The sequence below is a fragment of the Eublepharis macularius genome, chromosome 4 (assembly GCF_028583425.1).
Source record: "Eublepharis macularius isolate TG4126 chromosome 4, MPM_Emac_v1.0, whole genome shotgun sequence".
In the NCBI taxonomy this organism is placed as follows: Eukaryota; Metazoa; Chordata; class Lepidosauria; order Squamata; family Eublepharidae; genus Eublepharis; species Eublepharis macularius.
In genome coordinates, this window is record NC_072793.1 from 140,057,073 (window position 1) to 140,071,636 (window position 14,564).

The 14,564-nt window shown below is 46.3% G+C and overlaps 1 protein-coding gene across 1 annotated transcript; it reads right to left on the minus strand.

The window, feature by feature from the left end:
• Positions 1-1,869: 1,869 nt before the first annotated feature.
• GPR27 (G protein-coupled receptor 27) lies at positions 1,870-4,333 on the minus strand. The gene has a single exon (XM_054977934.1). It carries the CDS (start codon positions 3,760-3,762, stop codon positions 2,614-2,616), a length of 1,149 nt encoding a protein of 382 aa, XP_054833909.1. The 5' UTR covers positions 3,763-4,333; the 3' UTR covers positions 1,870-2,613.
• Between the last annotated feature and the right edge of the window lie 10,231 nt (positions 4,334-14,564).

Sequence of the window (14,564 nt, forward strand, 5' to 3'; positions counted from 1 at the left end):
ATAAGAAGCTATGACTTGATCAGACAGTTAGAGAAATAAACTTGAATTGTGCTGTCCTAGAATGGATCAGTAAATAAGGATAGCTAACTTGGTCTGTCTACCACATCTAGTGTTTAAGAGTAAGTTAACATCTTTGAGAATTGTTTTCTAAGAAGTACAGACCGACTTTTTTCTGAGTGATGTTAATGTCTACATGGTGTTTCCAAGCCTATATTAATAGTACTTCCCTTTGGTTTACTATCATGTTGTGGGGAAAGTAACATTATTTTCAACTACTTTCCCAAGAGACAAACTAAGATATACTTCTAGTCAGGCCTTTTTTTTCAGTGGGAACGTGGTGGAATGGAGTTCTGGCAACTCTTGAAAATGGTTACATGGTCAGTGACCCCGCCCCCTGATCTCCAGACAGAGGGGAATTTAGATTGCTGAAGCAGGACAGAGGGCAATCTAAACTCCCCTCTGGAGATCAGGGGGCGGAGTCACTGGCCATGTGACCATTTTCGCCAAGGGCGATTTAAACTTTTAAAAACTCCCCCCTTGTTCCAGCTAACCCAAAGTGACATCATTGTGCTCCACTGAGTCCCACCACCTCTTTTCCCAGAAAAAAAGCCCTGCTTCTAGTGAAATCCCTAAACACAGTTATACTCTTTTAAATTCACTGAAGTCAGCTCTTCTTAGGATTGCACTTTAAGTATCTAACTTCTACTTAACATTTGGCGTTCTTGTTGTCTTCAACAAAAGTATTTATAACTTCAAATTTCATAAACGTAATAAACAGGGGGGAAATCCAGGTGCTATAATATGCAAAATATATTTCATATTTTTAAAGCAGTGAAGCTTAGGCTTTTTTTAAAAAAAACCAATATTCACACATTTCATTTCCACTTGTCAGGTTTTCCAACAAAAACAAAATACTGGGGCGGGGGGGAGACTTCCCCCCTCAGCTGCATAGCTGCAAGATTTCCAGAAATTTTACATCTTTGCATTGGAATAAAAGTATATTATGTTATGAAAAAAATTAAACACACACTGTGACACTAACATTCTCGTTTTTTAAAAAAGTAAATGGGAGATGTACCCTAATTGTGTATTTCAAAAACTGTGTAATTGTGTATTTTAAAAAAAAAATCAGTAAAAGTAGCAAAACCAAGGAATTGTTAGTTCAGTTATATTTTTAGAAACTTTTTACTGCATCTGCTGTTTTTAAAATCTCAAGACATTAATAATTTAAAAATAATCTCTCACATAGCAGTGCCAAGCAGATAAGCAACTAAGCAATTTGCAGGAACTGCTTTGTCCACTAAAATTAGTGATCCACAATTATCTAGAGACTCTCCTGCCATTAAGAGATGAAGATTTTTTAAAAATGGAAATCAGTTTTAGCAGAGAAGGGTGGCCCATCAATTAGCATGATCTTAGCTTTCTTTAAAATGTATACTCTCTTTTAAGCATGTTTTCTCAAAGCAGGTACCATATACACAAGGAAATGTAACATGCAAATCCCATTCTACAAATATTTACTTGGAAGTTGGTCTCATTGACTTCAGTAAGACTTACTTCTACAATGGGACTCAGGCACAATTCATGGTACAATCCTTAACAGAATAATGGGATTCTAAACCCACCGAAACTGGTGATTCAGAAAGGTGTAAGTCTGTTTATGATTATACTGTGTTTTTGGATTGCAGCCAAATTCTAAGAAGCAAAAATTGGCCCACAACAGGCTATAAACAACAGTAGTCAGCAAAATATAACCTAGCCATTCCATGTATGAAAATTGGACAGCATTTTATTAAAAGTCAAAAGGTACAAGTATCATCCAGTTTGTAGATAAGATCTTATAAAGTCAGCAAAATATGAAATTCAGTGTAATTTAGAAACCCGATCCTTTATTTTTAAAGGTGATATTACGTAATTTTTTCACTTTTAAAATTGACAATTTTGTTCTTCAAATGTTTCAGAAATGTTATCAAAGAACAGTGCAACAAGAATATTTAAAATTACATCTATATCAGAGCAAGTGACCCTAACCCTTTTTAGGTCAACAGGAAATAACCTAATACCTTGAGTACACTTTAGGGTGTGGGTTAGGTGGATTGCATCTCATGTTTCCATATCAGGCAAAGTTAAAAAGTCACTGCTTAAAATACTGAAATCAATTTAACCCAAATGCTCCCCCATCAAGAACTGACTTAACACAGTATAGTTTCTCCTTCTTGGTTTCCGTCTAAAAACTGTAATACAATATTGAGGTCATCAAAAAATAATACTTTAGTATAAAACTGTATTTTGGCCTTTATCAAATCTTACATGAATAAAATTGTTTAGCCTTTATCAAAACCAGTTGGGTTTTAAAAAAAAGTATGGCCTTTGAATCTGTATCAGAATAACTTTCTGCATGTGTTAGATGCCGCCAAGAAATTTGGAGTCCTGTGTTATAAGCCCCCTCCCCAAATCCACATGTACATAAACATTATCCTTTTAGAACCCAGCAACGAGGGTATCATATAACAGTCAAAGTGGTGTTTTCTTAGATCACAATCTTTCCAGTGCATATACCAAAAGAAAAGCATAGAAATTTCTCTCTCTCTTAAAAAAAGAAATGAATAAAAACTACATCCCAAGATTCTTCAGATCGCACAGAATGGTGCCTTGGGTGTCCTGCATGTTTTGGCAGCAGAAAAAGTGAGCTCGGAAACAGACTCTGAGCTCTTTGTTGAAAATGAAGCACAGAATGGGGTTGACCCCTGCCTGAGCAAAGGTCATCCAGACAGAGGTGGTCAGGTAGACTTGGGGGATGCTGCTTGCCTTGACGAAGACACGCAGGTAACACGCCACGATGTAAGGGGACCAGAGCAGTAGGAAGAGGAGCGTGATCATGTAGAACATCTTACAAATTCTCTTCTCCGTTTTGAACTCCTCCAGGACCAAGAGCCTCTTGATCTGGCTGTGGGAGGCATTCTGTCTGATGCCCACCAGAGTAGGAGGGGTTGGACCCCGACCAAAGCCAGCTGTCCAGTTTGCAGCCGCCTGGCCAGTGGCCCCGGGCCCATGGAAAGTCCAGTTCTGGCTGATGGCTGGCACCAGCTGCGCAGGCTTCATCTTGCGATGGCTGTGGATGAAAAACAGGAGCTTGATATAGACCAGATGGGTGGCAGCAATGACCGTGGCAAGCATGAGCATGAAGCCCAGGGTATCGTTGGCCTTGACATAACGGTGTTCAAAGATGCACTGCTCCTCCTCCTGGATGAACTTGTAGGTGCCGACGTCAAAGACGGGTGGGAAGGCCATGGCCATGGAGAGAGTCCACACCATGCACACCACAGCCAGGCAGGTCCAGCCTGTCATGCGCTTGGCATAGAAGCGGTGATGCGCAATGGCCATGTAGCGGGTCACGCCCACACAGAAGAGCAGGAAGGCGGCATGGAAGCAGAAGAGCACAGCCAGGAATGCCAGCACCTTGCAACTGAGCAGCCCGTGAGGCCATGAGCCCGCTCCGCTGTGCACCGAGCGCATGACGAAAGGGAAGCAAGCCAAGGAGCGCAACCCGTCTGCCAAGCAGAGGTCCAGGAGCAGGTAGTAGGGGGCCCGGTGCAGGTGGCGGTCCTTGAGGATGAGCCAAGCAAAGAGCACGTTGCCGGCCAGGCTGACGCACAGGATCAAGCCCAACGTGGTCAGCTTGAGGCCAGAGGCGCTGAGGAGGCCTCCGGGGCTGGGCAGGTGGGGGCTGCTGCTACTGCCCAGCTCGCTGGTGTTCGCCATCTAGCGAGGCTGGCGACGGGCCACCTCCTCCCCAACGCGCGTACTCCGGGAAGGGCGGTGGGAGGGACCGAGGCGGCGATCCCGCGTCTCCTTCAGCAGTCACCGCCGCTTCCTGCCTGGCTCCTCCGCATGCTGCTTTCGCCTAGGAAACAGGCTGCCGCCGCCGCCGCCACCCCCGGAGCACCCAGCCGAGCCCGACCTCATCGCCGCGCGCTGGGGAACCGGAGGGCCCTCCGCTTTCTCTGCCCCTCGCCTCCGAGTGCGCTGCCCAGAAGCTCAGGTGCAGGCAGTGCGTCTAGCAGCCGGCAGCCCCATTCTGGCATGCTGCGCTCAGCGCAGCCGAGCCACAGTCTCTTCCTCCTCCCGCTCGGCAGCTCGGATCCGCTCGCCAGGCTCCGGCTTCCGCGGGGTGCTGCTGCCCAACTTTAACAGGCTCTCCGCCGCCGTGCAGGAGAAGGGCGGCGAGAGGGGCCTCCCGGCAGCCCCCTGCCCCGCTCGGGGACTCGCTCCTTCGGCATCGCGCCTTTTGTTGCCCGTCAGCCGCTGCCACCTCCCTCCCGTCCTCCTATTGTCTCCTGCCTTCTGCTCGCTCGCTCGCTCCAGCGCGAGGTTCGCAGGGGATGCCGGGCTTCCCCCCGCCCCGTCGACGTCGCCGCCGGCTCGCAACGGCGCCAGAGAGGGGCAGAGCGCGCCCAGGTGGCTCGTGCGGGGAGCGGCGGGGCAGGAGGGAGAGCAGATGCCCCCTTTTTATTCTTATTATTACGATTGGTTCGCGTCTGCCCGAAGTGTAAGGGGGACAGGCCGAGCCTGCGCAAAAGAGGACGTGGAGAGGGAGATGAGCTGCGGCTGCTACAAATAAACCCTGGAGCCTGGACTTTGCTAGCGGCAGAAAGCATCGAGGAGGACGGAAACAAAAGCTCGTTCAATCGCTGAGACCGGCCCAAAGACTGGCGAGTGTGCTCAGCAGATAGCTGAGGCACGTTGCCCCAGAAGACGCAACCAAGCCTCACCGGGGGAGGCGGCGGGGGGGGGGGGAGTTCAATTTCTCTATAGCCAACGAAATCAGGGCGGAGGGCTCAGTCGTGGCGCATGTGGAGGATTTCATATTTGCCTTGCTCATTACCCAGGTCTCGGGAGTATTGGATTGCCAACTCCACCTTGGGAAATTCTTGGAGATTTGGGGGTGGAGCCTGGAAGGGTGAAGTTTGGGAAGGGAACTCCTCAAAGTGTGATGACCTTACCTCCCCAGAACTGATCTCCTTAGTCTGGAGATCAGTTATAATTCTGGGAGAACACCAGGCTCTACTTGGAGATCGGCAGTCCTACCAATGAGCTCACATATGTGCACACTTACATCAGCATCTTTTCTGCAGAGATCTTTTCAAATAGACACTTTTGGGCACAGTATGGCTGGTTTGAATTGCTCAGTATTTCTTGCTGTGGCTGCTGAAGAGGTACAAGCCAGAACTGAATACTAGTAAGAAAGTAGCCAAAGTAGTCCCTCCCATCTTCTGGTTTGAGCTGCCCAAGAGAGGCAGTACTGTTAAGAAATTTACATTATTTATGTACTTCATTTATACTCCACCTCTCTCCCCAATGAGGACCCAAAGCAGCTTCTCCTCACCTCCATTTTATCCTCACAACATCTTGTGAGGTAGGTTAGGCTGAGAGTATACAACTGGCCCAAAGTCACCTAGCAGCCTTCTATGGCAAGGAGAATCAAACCTGGATCTCCCAGTGGTTAGATCCGCTCTAACCACTACAGGATGGCTGGCTCTCTTTCACCTCTAGTGCTAATTGGGGAAGGTTATCACTCAGGCAAAACACATAATCCCAGCTTTAATCCCTCATCTCTTCAGACTATAATACTCATCTCTTCAGTTAATGGATGCCTGGTAACAAGTGATGAGAAAGCTTTTTCCATTGGACTAGAAAATAGTGAACTAGATGGAACATCATATGGTTTCCTTCAGGCACAGGGATCCCATTCCTCTAGTGATAACTGATTCATATTTATTTTATTTACATTATTTATAGTCTTCCTTTCTATCTGAGACTCAAGGCAGATTACACAATTTCAAGGACAATTCATAGGACTGGATCATAAATTCAACGGTGTCAGTGTCTTGTATTTCTTGGATAGTTGTGGTTCACCAGTGCAAGGAATATAGAGTGTCAAGCCAGGACTGGGGAGATCTAGAGATTAAATGAAGCTCACTAAGAGCTAAGCTGCAAGTGACGCCTGACACAGGTTGGACACTTGTCAGCTTCCCTCAAGTTTTGATGGGAAATGTAGGCATCCTGGTCTTGCAGCTGTTATGGAGAGCCAAGCTGTAAAACCAGGACGCCTACATTTCCCATCACAACTTGAGGGAAGCTGACAAGTGTCCAACCTGTGTAAGGCATCACTTGTAGCTTGGCTCTAAGTGACCTTGGGCCAGTCGCTCATTCTCAACTTTACCTCACTCCATTGTTCTGAGGATACAATAGAGAAGAGAGAAAAACATGTCTGCCACTCAGTTCTATTGAGGAAGGCCAATAATAGCCAATAATACCTAGCTCCAAGGCCTCAGGATTTAAGAAGAGCATTCAGGGCTGATTGTTCTAGTCAGTTCTTTCACTTGTATTCAGTGGAGGCCATGAAATACCACATCTACAGTTACCAGTCAGTGTTCTACTTCTAAAGCAAGCTAATATTTCAATGTAGGGTGTATTGGTTGGCTTTGCTTCAGTTCACCATCTCCACAAACCCAAGCTGACGTTTTTATGGTAAGCTCCCTACTTTTTGTCTTCCTAATACATTGCAGGGACCTGGATATCAACAGTCTCACCTTAGATACATACCTGGATGCCACTGGCAACACCTTCCTCTATCCTGATCAAAGAATTATTAATGTGATGGAGAAAGTACCATAGATGGGTGTGATTTGTCCCAGAGCCAACACATAAAAAGTAGTCACTTGTAAGCAAGGTTCTGACTTGAGAATTCTAACCAGGAACCTCTGACTGCCTTTCTCTACCCATTGTTTATTTCTGCTTCTCTCTCTCTTTCAATGGCTGCACTGATCCTGATTTTCTCCTCAACCTCATAGGTGCAACTAATTTATTTTATTTATAGTATTCTCACCCTGCAAGCAGGCTCAGAATACATTCACAACATATAAATACATATAATAAAAACATAAAACACATAAAACGGCATTAAATTCCTACGCTAAAACATCTAAGGTGGTTGCATCACACCCCACATCTCAAAACATCCTCAAGGTACATAAGGCAGGGTGGCTAGGATTTACTAGATATAGGTCAGGGCATATCTTCCCCCTGTGGGAGGAGCAGGTTGGGCAATTTGTCTGCATCAACCACCATAAGCCTGATGGAACATCTCTGTCTTACAGGCCCTGCAAAATGATAACAGATCTTGCCTCCACAGACAGCGAGTTCCACCAGGTAGGTGCCAGGATCGAAAAAGCCCTGGTCCTGGTTGAGGAAAGGCAAACCTCCCTGGGGCCAGGGATCACCAGTAGCTGTTTGTCTCCTGATCGAAGCAGCCTCTGGGGAATATAGGGTGAGAGATGGTCCTGCAGATCTTTAAGTTCCAATCCACTAAAGGCCTTGAAGGTAAAAAATGTCAGGCTATGGAGGACAGGATACAGCAGACGGATCTCTAGTTCATTTGCAGTAAAACACAAGTACTTAAGTGGCTTTTATTCAGAAATCAGATCATTTCCATATTCAGGTCCATAGGTCTACTTAGAAGCCAGGCAGGCATCTAAGCAGCATGAATAGTTTCTAGTTTACTCCTTTCTCCCCTTCCCAATTGTAAACAATACTTTGCCACTCTTTCTGTGTGAGAATATTTGTGATATCACGATGAGTTGTATTGTCAAAGGCTTTCACGGCCGGAGAACGATGGTTGTTGTGGGTTTTCCGGGCTGTATTGCCGTGGTCTTGGCATTGTAGTTCCTGATGTTTCGCCAGCAGCTGTGGCTGGCATCTTCAGAGGAGTAGCACCAAAAGACAGAGATCTCTGTCTTTTGGTGCTACACCTCTGAAGATGCCAGCCACAGCTGCTGGCAAAACGTCAGGAACTACAATGCCAAGACCACGGCAATACAGCCCGGAAAACCCACAACAGCCATCACAATGAGTTGCTAGGAAGAAAGATATATCATAGTCTGAGAGAAAATGCAAGGTCATAAACACTGGAGTCCCACAGATAACCACCTGTGAAAGCCTGAGAAATAATTAGAACACTAGCAAAGGGAAATTGAGTTACACCAAGATTATGTTTACAACAACTGGATGAAGCATTATGTTCAGAATCGAAATTGGCATGGATGGATGGATACAGACATACATGACAAAAACCAGTACTGAACCTGACCTGGAACTCCACTGGAAGCCAGTGCAGCTGGCACAGAACAGGTGTAATATGTGACCAGAACAGAGTCCCGATCAAAACATGCACCACTGCATTTTGGACCATCACTCCCTGTATGAATCCAGGCAACAGCTCCAATCATCTCAGTAGTGGTTTCTTAGTGTCCCTTTATGGTGTGGACATCTGTGGCCTGTTCATGGGCTTTTTCTGTCACAGACTGGCTGCACATGGACAGCCTTCCTAACCATATGCAAAAGTCACTTTGGTGACTTTCAGAAGAAGTTTTCAGGCCAAGTTTTTTTAAGAGCTTGTGGGGTTTTGCAGATGAGCATCAGTTAGTGATACCAGGCCACTACCTGGCACCCATGGGAGCTCTGGAGGTGGGGCAAGGGATGGATGTGATGTAGTTCAATGTGCTGATGTCATCCAACCAATGCCACAACACATCAGGCCAATGTCATGTCCAGTCATTTGCCCACTTCAGTCAGGCATTCTCCCACTTGCCCTTGCATCTGGGCCAGCAGAACAGTAGGGAGTGGAAATGACAGCATACAACATATTATTACCACATCCGTCCAAAAACCCTCTATTACCATAGAGTTTCTAGAGCATCTGCTGATGTGCTGGTGTCATATCTAGGGTTTTGGCTGTTTTGCTGCCATCCCAGACACCCTACTGTTCTTCTGCAGTTCCTCAGAAGAGCAGGAGGGAGGGCCTGGCCAGTGGGAGAATGCCTGCCAGGACTGGGTAAATGACATGCCTGGCATCAGTTTAGAGTTTTAAATGGCAACAGTTTTTATGTGTATTGGCTGCTGATTATATTATTTTTGGCTGTGGTATGGGAATAGCTCTAGCCAGCTTTTCCACTCAGTCTTGCATGAGTTTCCTCCTTACCACCATTCCCAAATGACTCTTCTCCATGCAGAGCCCATGATCCCCAGTATAGCATTTTTTGGTATTAAAAGAAGATATGCATTCCTTTTTCATCAGCTAAATAGCTGACTGGATCTAACCCTTGGTTTGTCATCATCCTTCTGTGCAGCCCCACATTGGGGACTGCACACACGCAGGCCTGCCACAGAGAGATTTTTCTAGCTTAGAATTTGTTAAGGGGGGGCGCTTGCGTTCCTGCCAAAATGCAGTTGCTAGGGTGAGCACCCCCGACATTCCCTCAGTTCTTCTTTCGCCGCCGTCAAGAGAGGTTCATTCTAGCATTTGTACTTACCATGATTTCTTCGATCCCTGTGAATATGTCACAGGCTTCCCTTTTCAAAAAGTGCCAGTGCTGCGGCACTAAAACGACCCATTTGGATGGCCACGGTCTTTGTTATGCCTTGGTGAGGGGCACAATGTCTCCTGTTGTAAAATTTGCCAAGGGTTCACACCCAAGGCTTGAAATGATCGAGCGGCCCATCTGAAGGCAACTTTATGGCAATTGTCCCATTTCACTCCTGAAAAAGGACCGAGCAAGAAAGTTGCGGGAAAAGGGTAGTCCCCTGGCCCAGCATGTTCGCCAGCAGGTTCCAAGTCTTCAGCTCCCGACAAAACTGCCTTGGTTCCAAGTAAATCACCATCTGAGGGAAAGTCTACCACCAGTGAACCAATGGGGAGCAAGGTACCAGAGTCTAGAAAGTGTTCAGCATCGGACTAGGCAGAACCCATGAGGGCTGCTTTGCAGCCCCCTCCTAAGAATTGTGAGGCTAAGATGAAACATAAAAAATGTTCAGCCTCAATTTCTCGTACTAATCAGGGAAGAGCCTCTCCCCCTCCCACGATTCTGGAGGAAGAAGTAGTACACTTCCTCCACACTCCATTGTCCCCTCGCACTCCTTCACTGCATGCTAGGAATGACAACTACCCTCAAGTCCATTCCTTGTTGGAACCAATTATTTCCTTTGAACAGTCTCTGGCCTTGGATCCGACTCTGGCACAGATTTTGATTCCTACGAGCCAGTCTGTGATGGACCCGTCTCAACTGCCATCTACTTTGTTGCACTGGTCTCAGGTGCATCCTTCCCAGGATCCGATGCAGTACCAATCTGCTCCGATACAGTGGTCCCAGCAGTCTTCAATTGGTCTCCCACAGTCTCTACCCTCTTGGCAATCGGTTCTGGGAGTGGGCAATATGACAAACTGACAGAACTTTGTTGCCTGGTTGCAATCGGTACCCAGTTTCCTTCAATGGCAACCTGCTGCACCGCCTTTGACAGTGCCTTCTCACCCTTCCATTTCCTATGCTGCAGTTCGGGCTGATACGGTTCTGCAATCCGTTCCGCATCATCATTCTGAACAACCTCCAGCAGAATTCTCTGGTTCTGATGAGGAGGAAGAGGAGGTTTCTTGTTCTGAGGCCATGACTGATCTAGCCTCTGACCCATCTCCTGAGGAGTCAGTGGGCGATACTCATTCTTCATCTCGGAATGATTACAGAATGTTTTCAGAGCAGATGATCCATATGCATATGGCAACGGCATTGGAGCTGGATATCTCTGCATCTACGTCCAAGCCTAAGAACAAAGTTCTGGAGGTGCTGTATTCTAGATCTCCTGTATCTGTTGCCTTCCCTCCAGTTGAGGATTTGTTAGATATAGCACAGGCTCTTTGGCAGACACCTTATTCCACTCCAGTAACTTACCATAAAATATAGAAGTATTACAGGCTCAAGCAGCAAGATTGTCCATACTTCTTTAACCATCCGAAACCATCTTCTTTAGTGGCAGAGGAGATTCGGGCACGCTACCACCAAGGTTCTTTGTCTGTACCTGCCGATAGGGAAGGCCAAAAACTAGACACTATGGGGCGAAAGATCTACTCCTTGGCATCCCTCAACTTCAGAATTGCTCACTTCCAAGTTATCATGGGGTCATACAATCTCTTCCTCGGGCAGCGTTTGTCAGCTTACCTGCAGCACTTACCTGAGGACCGTCGTCCCTTGGTGAAAGCATTGCAGTCTGAAGCTGACAAGTTGGCCATGCAGCAGATGACAGCCAGGAAGGACGCCACTGACTGCTCAGCCCATTCCATGACATCCTCTGTTGTTCTGAGACGCCATCCCTGGCTCCATTTTACAACTCTACCTCTAGATAAAAGATCGAAGATAGAGGACTTTCTGTTCAAAGGGGCTCTTCTGTTTTCAGAGAAAACCGACGAGTCCCTATCCACCAGATAAAACCACCAGACAGTGAAATCTTTAGGGATCATCGCTCTGCAACAGTCCTACGGTTCTAGGAGCCATTTCCACAGGTTACAATCTTATCAGCAGGCCTATCAACATCCCTACCATCATATGCAAGGAAGGTATACATACAAGCAGTCCTATGGCCAACGCTTATTCTCTTCCTCCCAAAGACACCCCTCGAAAAGGTCATCTAGGCCAAGAGGGAAGCAAGGCCAACCACAGTCGCTCAAGGCTTCTACTCAGGGACAAAAGTCACTATTCTGACTAGAACTTCAGGAATTCTCGAGTGGCCCTTCCTTTCTGGACAGATTGTGTCCGTATTCCTCCCTTTGGGAGTCCATTACACATGACTCTTGGGTTCTTTCCATTGTTTCTAACGGTTACAAGTTGTTGTTTGTTGAACGCCCTCCACTCTCTTTACCTCCTGGTTCATCCTCCAGTTGTTCTGATGTTCTTAAAGTTAATGTTGATCTGTTAAAGAAAGGTGCTATTCGCAAGGTTGATTTACAACTCTCTTCATATGGGTTTTATTCAAGATACTTTCTAGCTGATAAAAAGGATGGGGGTTCTAGACTGATTCTGGATTTGAGAGGCCTCAATAAGTTTATATGGCCACAGAAATTCCAGATGCTCACCTTGACCAAGGTTATAGAGCTTTTAGAAGTCGGTGTTTGGTTTGCCATCATCGATTTAAAAGATGCTTACTTCCACATTTCAATCTGTGAAGACCACAGAAAATATCTCTGCTTTATGTGTGGGGCTGAAGCCTTTGAATATACTGGGCTGCCCTTTGGCTTAGCTTCAGCCCCTCATGTATTCACAAAGTGTATGGTTGTTGTGGTAGCTTTGTTACAATCTAGAGGCTGCATGATTTACCCATATTTGGATGATTGGCTCTTAGTGGGCCCACAGTGGACATATTTTGGGATCACATCAGCCTGATAGTATCCACAGTGTCTCACTTGGGTCTCTTGGCAAATTGGAACAAGTCTATACTTGTCCCTTCCAGGACAATCCGGTTTATTGGAGTTCAGTTTAATTCTCTGTGAGGCAGACTCTTTTTACCCTCTGACAGGATGCAGAAGTTGCTTTCTTTAGCATGGTTCTTTATGTCAAATCAGTACCAGACGGCCCTGATGATCCAAACCCTACTGAGTCTTATAACAACAATGTTTGATTTATATACCACCCTTCAGGATGACTTAATACCCACTCAGAGCGGTTTACAAAGTACTGCATTATTATCCCCATAACAAAACACCCTGTGAGGTGGGTGGGGCTGAGAGAGCTAGAGGCTGTGACTGACCCAAGGGCACCCAGCTGGCTTCAAGTGGAGGAGTGGAGAATCAAACCCTGTTCTCCAGATTAGAGTCCCGTGCTCTTAACCACTACACCAAACTGGCCTCAACTACGGCCATTGTGTACTTTGCACAGCTCCGCGTGAGACTTTTACAGAACTGGTTCGTACGCAGGTACAACCCACAGGTTATGAGTCAACAAATTTGTTGTTCTATTCCCAGGGTAGTAATTAGGTCCCTGCTCTGGTGGACAGATTATACCAATCTGACCAGAGACTGTGAGTTTGGCATGTTTTTGGCAGATGTTACTGTCTCTATGGATGCCTCGTCCTTGAGTTGGGGTGGACACTGTGGCATGTTGACTGTTCAGGATACTTGGTCCCCTGCAAAAATCTAACTGCACATCAGTGTTTTAGAGCTTCAAGTGATCCGTTATTCCCTTGCTTCTTTTGCAGGTGTTCTTCACAACAAGTGAGCTCAGGTCCTCTCAGACAACGGCCTGCTACTATCTGAACAAGCAAGGGGGAACAGCGTCGCTCAAGCTCTGTGCAGAAGCCACAGCCCTATGGGAGTAGGCCATATCCAACAACACCCATCCTCAGGCCTTGCACATTGCTGGAACAACAAATACTACAGCAGGGTGTTCTTGGACCAGCATGAGTGGTACTTGCAGGACAAGTACCTCACACCAATTCTCCTCAAATGGGGATTCCCTTCAATAGATCTTTTTGCTACAAGTTCCAACAGGAAGACCCTCAGGTTTTGTTCCAGGGTGGGAGTAGACCCTCTATTGCTCAGAGACACATTCCAGATCCCTTGGTTCCCTGATCTCTTCTATGTGTTCCCTCTCACCCCCCTCCTGCTCAAGGTTCTCTTCAGAATTCGAATCTGCAAAACTCACTGCATCCTAATTACCCCTTTCTGTCCCCATCAGGAGTGGTTTCCGCTTCTCCTGTCCATGTCCAAGGGCTGCTATTTGCATTTCCCCCCGACTCCAGATCTATCGGTCAAAGGCAGTGTCTGACATCACAACCTAGGTGTCCTAAAATAGGTGTCCTAAAATCCCACAAGTTTCTCTGCTGAGGTTACATGAGTAATTTTAAATGCGAGGAAGTTATCCACCAGAGTCTCTTACTCACAGAAATGGAGTCGTTTCTCCCAGTGGTTAGGTCCAACTGGCCTTTCACCTGTTTCATGCCCCTTATCTGCTGTATTAGAATATCTTTTGGGTCTGCATAAGGGTGGTCTTTCTGTAAGTAGAGTTAAGGTGCACATAGCCACCATCTCAGCCTTTCACGAAAGGATCGATGGCAAGACTGTATTTGCCCATTATGTGTCCAAACAGTTCCTCAAGGGGTTGTTTAAGTCTTTCCCCCCCAGGACCCTGCCCGTCTCTCAATGGAGTTTACCTCTGATACTTTCTCAGCTCATGCTACCGCCCTTTGAACCTTTGGTGTCTTGCCACTTATCCTTGCTAACATTGAAAATGGCATTTCTCGTTGCCATTACCTCTGCTAGGCATGTGAGGGAATTCACTGTTTTTTGCACTGATCCCCCGTTTTTAGTTTTTCCCTGAGAAGATAATATTGCACACTAGCCTTGAGTTCCAACCCGAGGTGGTGTCCAAGTTTCATCTGCACAAAAAAGAGAATTGCGGTATTGTAGTAGAAACACAACAGAAGAACCCATGATAACTGACTAAGATCCCTTTAAATAATGAGAAGTTAAACAATTTATTACAATGTATACAAAATGTAGTGGAGAAAAATACACAATTTAACCCTTCTGTAATGAGTTCACAAATATTTACTGTGAACTATCTGAACAAGCAAGGGGGAACAGCATCACTCAAGCTCTGTGCAGAAGCCACAGCCTTATGGGAGTAGGCCATATCCAACAACACCCATCCTCAGGCCTTGCACATTGCTGGAACGACAAATAC

Bases quoted from the DNA above. Each gene is read 5' to 3' on its own strand.
- GPR27 (XM_054977934.1), bottom strand. From the start codon at position 3,762: ATGGCGAACACCAGCGAGCTGGGCAGTAGCAGCAGCCCCCACCTGCCC.